Below are 9249 nucleotides of genomic sequence, written 5' to 3'. Positions count from 1 at the left end.
GCGGTGCCTGTGAGTTCAGTGCTTAAATTCGTCATCATCATCATTTACTAATATGTATCTGATAGTGCATCGGTACCAGTAGCGAGCGGTTATTTTTTAATAGGTAAGCTTTTTTTAAAAAATATTTTTTATTGTTCTTATTTTTTATTTATTTTATTTTTAAAGATATATTATAAAGTAATGCCTAGTAGGAGAAGACCCGTGCTAAGGCAGACTAACATATATGTTTATTTGTATATCTCCATATACATACACACACACGTTGCACCTTTATAAACATTCATACACATACACACATACATACACGTACATACACACATATACATGCTTAAATACATACATATATGTAAACATAAGCATACACACACACACACATAAATATTCATACATATATACACACACATATACATAAGCACTCTTTCATATATATATACATACACACATATATATATATATATTTTTATACATTTTATCCTTCTTGTCATTGTATTTTATGGTGTTTGAATTGTCGTGGATAATATTAATAATAATATAACTTACCTTTAAATGTAGTTTAATATGCTTTCAGTTTTCTTCCTCACTAACTAAGCCACTGGGTTATTTTATTTCGTGTTGGGTAAATAAAATATCTTGAACCTTATTTTAAATTCTAGGAGCCATAAAGCTACAAGGTACAAATAATGTTCTGAAATATGTACCTACATATGTAACATATAAATGACTATTTTTTCTGTGGTTCTTTGAACATTATCTTTCTGCTTTAGCTGTTGACAAGAGACGATTATTAACAATAATCGACCAAATTAAATTATATAACAATTATCATTGACTTCGCGATACAGATTGTGTAGCTATAGTTTACAATATTTTAATATTAATAGTTTACTAAAAAATACCACAATGACATTCAGTAGACTTAATTTTCTTTATGATTGAAATTTCATCACGAACCTCTGTGCCAACTCCTATAAAATAATAATAATATAAATAAAAACACGTCGAGCGCCACATGTCTTATGTCATCTATCAACTGCATAATATTAAAGAAAAGTAGATCTCAGGAAATCATGTTCGGAAAACTATTTTTCAAATAGACAATCTACAACTGTAATCTGCAAGCTTACTTAAGGGGAAAATAATAGAATCTGAATTTTACGAATTCAAGTACAGTATACATATTTCTATGAAGAAATAAGTTGAAGTAATCTGCTAGTTTCTTCATTCACTGGGAACGGGCTAGAAGCTGGGCGCGCTTATTGATATTTATATTCACTTTTGGAGAAATGTATAAACAGTTAATTTAAAATCTTTTATTTTTACGGGACCAAAGCTACATAACTTAGTGCCTTACATCTGGAAAAACGGAAGTAGAACATATTTTGGAAAAAAAAATTGGCAAATTGTTGATAGACGTGGGAAGCAAAGAGTCAAAAAAAATGTTGACAATTATAACTTAATTTGTACCTATATGTTATATACATACATATATAAATTATTCATACTTATTGTATCCGTGCACACTTTTGCAAATACGACCCTATATTTTTTTTTTGCCGCAACATATCGGTTCTTTCGAACAGGCATTGCCTATATAGGAACCTATAGATCCTCTTAAATATTCCGCTATACCGCACTCCTTCGCTTGCTTGATTTATCATTAGTGTTTAAGTAGAATATTTGTTAGTAATTTGGCAAATGTAATTTTTCTAATATATAAATAAATAAATAAAAATAAAAAACAACCATTTTATTTATTTTCCCATAAATATAACTAAAATAAAACATTATTATCGATAGTCAAATATAATGGTCAGCGCGTTTGCCTACCATCCAAGGGGTCTTTGGTTCGATTCCCGACATGGTTGATATGCAATATTTATTTAAAAAAAAAGTGTTTTTACACTGAAATATTTTATAGAGCCTGGACCGGTACCTGAAGCGTAAGACTGATCATCTTACCTACATGTAATTGAAATTATCAAGATACACTGCAATTGGTGTACCAATGCACAGTCCTAAGCACCACTAGGTGCGGAAATGGAATGATGATGATGATGATGATGCGCATAATCGCTTAGATGGATGATTCGCCCTTAATCGGTACCCTAATGAGGAAGTTCAGTGTTTCTTAAAAATTGTTAATAGATTATCGAACCAAGCTATTTTTCTTTTATGTACCATATTCTCATCGCTATGATTTTTTACAGTTTTGTAATTTTGAAATTACTTTCCCCGTGATGTCACTGGTTCTCGTCAGTGAGTTAAAGTGACATTTAAAAGTAGAGACCTGTAGCTGTCAAAATATATTAAACGTTTTTAAAAAGTCTTACAGGAAACCGGAACCCGAAAATTTATCGCAATACATGTCGACGCTGTAATTAATTGGTTGATTCACAAGAACTTGTGACGTCGTTTAAAGTAGTTCATATTTATTAAAGCCTTTTTAATTATTTTTTCCATACGCTTTCTAAAAACTTCACCGTACAATTCAATTTTCTAAATTTTACTGCGTGTAAAAAAAACATTTTGTATCCATTTTCCCATAGCACTGAATTTTCTCATTGCAGCAAATTTTGATATATTTTTGTTATAATATGGAGACATGATGAACAGTCTTACGTATTGAGTACCATCCAGATAATATGTTGTGAAAAATACATACTAAAACCAATATTCAATTTGAATAATGTCGGAAAACAAGCCAAGACCACTGCACTTCTAGGTGGATGGCATTAGTGTCAGAGAGAGGGTAAAATCTAAGAAGTTTATATATAGTAATTTATATATGTAATTAGTATGGTAACTTCTTACACTTATTCTCATTATTAATGTATACGTCACTGCATTGGCGTAACAATTGTTAACGTCTTTCGGTGATTTAATAATTGCATCGCAAAATCCAGTCCAGAGACATTAATTTATTAAATATTTTAAAATAACAGAAATCAAAACCCCTGTTTGGTTTTTTAAAATTGTGTTGCGGGTTTCTGGAACAAGTTGTTAACTACAAATTAAAAAAAAGTCAATTTTATTTAAATTGTTGATTTGGGATGAGCTTAAAAGTGCAATATCTAACAATTAGTAAATTGTTAGTAACCAACCTGTGCCAGAAATCAGATGATTTATAACTTGGTAAATATTCGTATTAATATTTTGATGTCATACGAGTATTAGGGAACTTTTTGTAAGTAAAATAAAGAAAACGTGGACATTTTTAAATAAATAATCATTTATTTACAAAAATCATTGAACAGAACGTATCTTTTATTATAAAACTTAAAGATATATTATAGTTTATTATAAACACTTTCGTTAGAATCTCACAGCAGATGATGTAGCTTGTAAATTAAAAAACAACATAAAAATTCGCCATTTTGGCTCAAAACAGTGAAACTTTCTAAGTAATCAAACTTTATAAGGTACATTTATATAATAATATTGATAAATATAACAAAGCACTTATTCTCAAATGCGAAGCAAACATTTTTGTATTTGCAATAGCTTTTCTTTACAAACAACTTTGATTACTTTGGTTTCATTAAATTACAACCTTAAGTATTTATATTTATATATTTTTATTTACACATTAGAAACTTTTCGTATACATATTTTCGAGGATTTCTTTATCTACAATAATACGCGAGCTTGAAAGGACGTGCGATAGAACGAATAGAAGTTTTGCAATCAGATTTCAAAATGGAAAATTTCGTAAGAACTACTTCAGATGTTCAGTAGGTGTTCGATATTCAAACTTTAACACAATAAGAACAAAAACACGGCTCAATCAGTCGCAAAAATAACTCAATTAACAACCTTCGATGAACAGTAAAGTAAGACATTATAAAGATTCTGATTAATGTCTCATAAGAGTGCTGTGAGCTATGGCGTTTTGTTTTAGAACTTGTATTAAAATATAACAAGTAACAAAGGAAGAACGATAGGGTAATGTTTAAAAGCGTGTAGATTACAATATACATAAGAAGGAAGGTGAAAGATGGTTGAACTATACGCCGAACTGATGAGAAGAGGAAAGAACTGCTATCAGGAATCGTTGTGTCGTTTCTTAGTGTGGATTTATCTGGAATGAAAAAAGAAAGAAATATTGTCGCTGCGTATGAAATATTGCTAAAATATGCGTAAAATGTGCTAAATTTCACCACAGTCTTTTTACGCTTCTAAAGAAAAATGAATATTCTGAATGTTTGTAAATTTGATCTAGAATTTGAACGTTGGGCTTATTATTTAACACATATAATTTTAAAAGATTTCATAAATCGCTAGCCCAAAGTAACAGTGAGATATCTCTGGAGAACACGTTTTGAGATAATCGGATTTTGAGGCGTGCGAAGGGTCTGACTGAATAAAATTATTTGAAGTAGAATATGAAGTAGATGGCGATTCGAACTGTCGGTAGGGTTGCAGTCAGTCACACCTTGCTGGAGGATGTGATTCTATAAAATGCTGCGAACGCCCAGTTGCATTCCACCGCTACACTACTGACTACTCCAACTGTTAGCGTCTACGTCGCGAACTCTGGGCAATGGGATCACACTCATAACAATGTGATCACAGCAGATAACGAGAGAGTGAAATGCGAGTTTTTGGCATCTCAAAACTAAAACCAACCAGCTAAGGGAAGGCTACTCCGACAGAAAATTCACCAGGAAACCACTCTGGTCATCTTTTCTCAGTAATCACTACGGCGAGTACATCAATAAGTAGTCGTCCTGGCTGCGAAATGTAATATCAGCGCAGGACAGATACACATGCTTTCCTTACAGTTATCGCCAACGTCGGAGGAACCCGGCAAGGCACTAAAAGAAGAAAAAGATTATGAATACTATAATTTCACAAAGGTTAACTATCTAACTTCAATATTTTATTATTTGAAAACATTAATTGATTGAATTTATAAGATATTTCGGGTTTATCTCACTGTTGATTTGGGCTAGCGTATGCCATTTACCTACTCTACGGTGTCCATAAAAATACTAACATACATGTGTGTAGGTATATTTGAAAAAAGTGATTTTTGGAGATATTGAACAAATTCAAGGAAAAATTGAAGGAACATGCATGTTCAAACATACGCAGAGTGGTGAATGTTTGTTTTATACATTTGTGCGCCCAAGGGGTAAAAAAAATTATTTATAAGTACAACCAAGGCGCTGCATGCTACAAAAATGACACGGAATGTGCTTACTGCCGTCTGTGACACTGTACAAATTACTAGTACATAAACACGTAATTTACTCGAAGATGGTTCCTGCAGTGGTGGCCGAAACGTTGGAACGAATCCAACTTACATAAGTCACCCAAAAAAGACACGTATTAAGTACAAATATGATGATTACAAAACAACACAGTGTTGCATTATGAAAAAGGGAAAGACCTGCTAATGCACGTGTTTATTAGAAATTATCCAGCAGTACGATTCTGAATGCGTTCGCGGGGGTAGAAAAAGCGTTGCGAGCATGTTATTAGTATGTAACTAAGAGCGTTTATAATACCAGCCTAGGAAAATATTTATTTATATTTAATAATTGACTGTAGTAACCTGTAAATCACTTCTCGCCGCCCTCCCTCTTTTGCTCTTGCCGTGAGCGGCTTGCTTGGGGCTGGCGCTCCTTAGGTGGGCGGGTCATCGCGCCGCGTCACACGTGTCCGCGTCAGGACTGCCGTACCCGCTGGACGCGTCGTCCGCCCCTCCGCCGCCCATCAGCATGTCCTTGTCGGCCCCCAGCGAGGGGTACCCGCCCATGGCGCCGTTCGGACCCATCGCCCCATTGACGCCCATGGCGCCGTTTGGAGCCATGGACCCGTTGACGCCCATGGCCCCGTTTGGTCCCATCGCGCCATTGACGCCCATTGGACCCATGTTGCCATTGGCGCCCATTTGACCCATGGAGCCCATAGGACCCATGTTCATAGGACCTGCAGGAGCGTTGGCGCCGCTTAGCCGGGATGTGTCGTTAGGAGACTAGAAGGAAAAAAACATTTGTACTGTGGTTTATTCAAACGATTGGAATATATTGTTATTCTGTTTTTAAATTTTATGAAAAATTCTTTAAACAAATTGTTTATAATATGACAACGCAATGAGTTTTCACCTCAAAATTTTATTGTAAGTCAAGATTTCAAAAGTATTATTAAAGAAACCTAACACGCATGGTGACATTTACATAATATATAGACTCATATACAAAAATCTTTGAAAAACGAAATGTTATTTTGATAGTAAATTAAAAGAGAAACTAAAAAACTAAACATGTTACTTATGATCAAAATAAAAAGTGGTAGAAATGGTTGAGGTGATATTCACCTGCAAAGCGCTGACCTGCCTCCTGACGTGCGCGAGACTAGAAGGGTTGTGAGCCATATTTGCGAACACCAGCCTCTCTTCATAGTCGTATTCACACAGGATCTTATTGTCACACAGGTAGAATCTGTCCCCAACGCAGAACCTTGAGAAACACCAGAAAACGTGTTAAACATGCAACAAAAATTGACAGGCTTATCAGTTTTCGTGACTCAATCCTGATTTTGTGCAAAAATTAAAAAGCAGGACTAAATTCCAGGTGATCATTACAGTATTCTTACCTATGATTGCATTGTTGACAGGCAAAGCATTCCAGGTGATAAACAAAACTTTTTGCTCTCATAACCATTTCGAATGCGGGAATTACTTTGTTACACGCTACACAATTTCCAGTAACTCCAAATAACCTGAAACAAAAAAAATATATATTGCAAGTTATAAGAAAACCTACCATAAGCTTTGATAGTACAAATACAATTTTGAGGGTTTAGCTATAACGATTTCTTACATCCTCTTTTCTAAGTAACAATAGAAGATACGCACCACATTGAAAGACCACGTTGAAAAATATCTTGAAAAAATTAAAGGAGACATTGTAACTAACAACTATACTGCATAATATATTATGTCCGGTTATACATTTCTGTGTTGAATTGATAAAGATATCCAGGTGTTTGCTAGGTTTCAATCCATAGGATAAAAACGCATAAGAGGTTTTCTTGGAGGTCCTTATTTTCATAAAACAGTATTTAAAGGAAGTTTCTAAGGTAAAAACCATAAATGACGACCCTGCCTTTGAACAAATTAAAGTAAATTAATGTAAACTGCGTAATATCTTTAAAAAGCAGAAACAGACATTTGCTGCAAAATAATTATTGGGATGGAAATCCTCTGCGAGAAATATTTCGGTAAAAAATGCTACCGAGGGACAAAATATTGAACCACATCAGATGATTCCGCCACTCCGAGAGAACCTTGAACAAATCTAAGAAGATTAAACTGCACATTATATTACCAGTTCAATACGCCGCCGCTGAAGATAGCGTAGAATAAAAAAAAAAGTAATCATTATTTACTAATAAAATTAAATAGATAAGAATAAGATAACATAAGATAAGATAAGATAGCACTGTTTCACTTTCAAGGTTTATATTTTGAGGTCTCCGAAATGGACTCACCTAAGGTAATCCCTCTTGCAGAGTATGAGGTCCGCCTTTGTGTAGAGGGTGGAGCCCACCTCGCCGAGGCGCGCATCGCAGCAGCCGCACTTGAGGCAGTCCTCGTGCCAGTACACGTCCAGCGCCTTGAGCAGGAAGCGCTCCGTGATCACCTTGCCGCATGACGCGCACTCGCGCGGGACGCCCGCGCCGCCGCCCGCGCGCCCGCTCAGTGACAACTTGATGTCGCCTGTACCTGGGAAAGAAAAAAATGTATAATTACCGATGGTGATTGCGTTTTTTGCGTCGTTTTGCGTGTCATCGTGAGTGCCATCTTCAACATTTTTTGCCCCGTTTTAGTTTATGTTCCTTACAACGTCTTGTTAGCAACTCTTGTTATCGCGAGACCATATCAATTTATTTTGGAGCACTGTTACATAGTTTCGGAAAGAACAGACCTTTTCACTTACAGGTGTACTTATTAACTAAAGATAAACACCTGCAGATTGTAAGATCTGTGCTTTTCGGAACTTTATTTATTTATATATCCGCCCAATGGGCATTTTTATGGAGACATTTATACATAGAAAATTATTACAACAAAATTAGAAAGACTCAATGGTAAATAGTAGATTTTGTGGGAGTGGAAGCAGAAGAGAGGTATATATAATTGATTTTGATTCAGTGATAGTTTGAAAGAAGACAACTTGTTATCAAAGAAATGAAGACTGGTATGTTTGTTGGCAAACCTAAAAATTTTGGGCAAAGGGGAATGAAAACCATAGTTCGTTCTATGGTTATCGGTATGAAAAAGTAAGTTTTGTCTGAGGTTTCTAGTAGGGATATTTAATTTTATTGAGCTCAGTAGTTCAGGCGCATCAAATTTAAAGTAATGCTCTTAAATTAATTCTGGTGGTCAAGTAATAAAGTGTTTAATTTAATTATGTTATTCCACAAAGTAAATGCCGATTTGATAAATATCATGATATATTACCTATATTATACTTAAAATTTTGAATCAAATGAACTTACACCCTCTATCAAATCAAAGGAAGCACGATTTCCTAAGGTTTGTCTCGTAACAGCCAGCACGTTTGACAACATTTGTGAATGTCCGTATCATGAAGTTTTGGGTTGGATATCCAGAAAAGTTACCGTCAGATATTTATTTAAAGATGCGTAATTTTCGCATTAAAGCTTCCTCGGACTAGCGCCTAAAGCGTACAACTGATCATTTTGTCTTCATGGATCAAACAATAAACTAGGATATTTTACTAGTAACAATCATAATAGTAGTTTATGCATCATTAAGTTCGAATATCTAAGGGTAATTAAATGGTATGTGTACTACTACTACTTTCATCACACCATTCCCCATAGGGGTGAGCAAAGAGGATAAACCGCCACACACGTCTATCCTGGCATACATACGCGTCTTCCATATTTATACGTCTTGTCATACATGCCCTTCGGTTTCGCCTGCCTATGACGTGACCAGACTTAAGCTTTTGGTTTATCTGATCATGTCACGTCTTGCTTGGTTGTACTCGTTTCACGTTACCGTTCATTCTAGCCATGTGTACCTGTTTTACCATTCTTTGGTCATCCATTCATTCCACATGGCTTAACCTTCTCAGAGACCCTTTTTTAATCTAATCAATTATACTTGTATCAGATTTGCACTCACCTGTATTCATATTCGTAACACTGTCATAGATTGAATTCCAAACATTTGTCAAAGTGATCTCATTTCGAAGGCATTCACTCTGCTTT

At 34.8% G+C, this 9249-nt stretch overlaps 1 protein-coding gene across 4 annotated transcripts in view; it reads right to left on the bottom strand.

Annotated features, from left to right (window-relative positions):
• Window positions 1-3209: 3209 nt before the first annotated feature.
• Window positions 3210-9249, bottom strand: part of LOC148281171 (uncharacterized) — a 238838-nt gene continuing 232798 nt past the window's right edge. For 2 of the 4 annotated variants that reach the window (XM_088227156.1, XM_088227154.1), the window contains exons 3-7: window positions 7498-7732; window positions 6601-6726; window positions 6323-6464; window positions 5558-5980; window positions 3210-4078 (exon numbers count right to left, since the gene is read on the bottom strand). In XM_088227156.1, coding sequence (XP_088083282.1) covers window positions 5642-5980; window positions 6323-6464; window positions 6601-6726; window positions 7498-7732 — 842 coding nt within the window. In that variant the 3' untranslated portion in view covers window positions 3210-4078; window positions 5558-5641. Of the gene's footprint in view, window positions 4079-5557; window positions 5981-6322; window positions 6465-6600; window positions 6727-7497; window positions 7733-7934; window positions 7949-9249 lie in introns of those variants that run through there. The other 2 variants (XM_088227158.1, XM_088227157.1) reach the window with 2 other exon arrangements.

Source organism: Micrasema longulum, unplaced genomic scaffold, assembly GCF_059751315.1.
Source record: "Micrasema longulum isolate JH-2025_06_02 unplaced genomic scaffold, ASM5975131v1 h1tg000489l, whole genome shotgun sequence".
Lineage (NCBI taxonomy): Eukaryota > Metazoa > Arthropoda > Insecta > Trichoptera > Brachycentridae > Micrasema > Micrasema longulum.
Note: the sequence above shows the minus strand (reverse complement) of the source record. Positions and strands in the feature narration are given on the sequence as shown.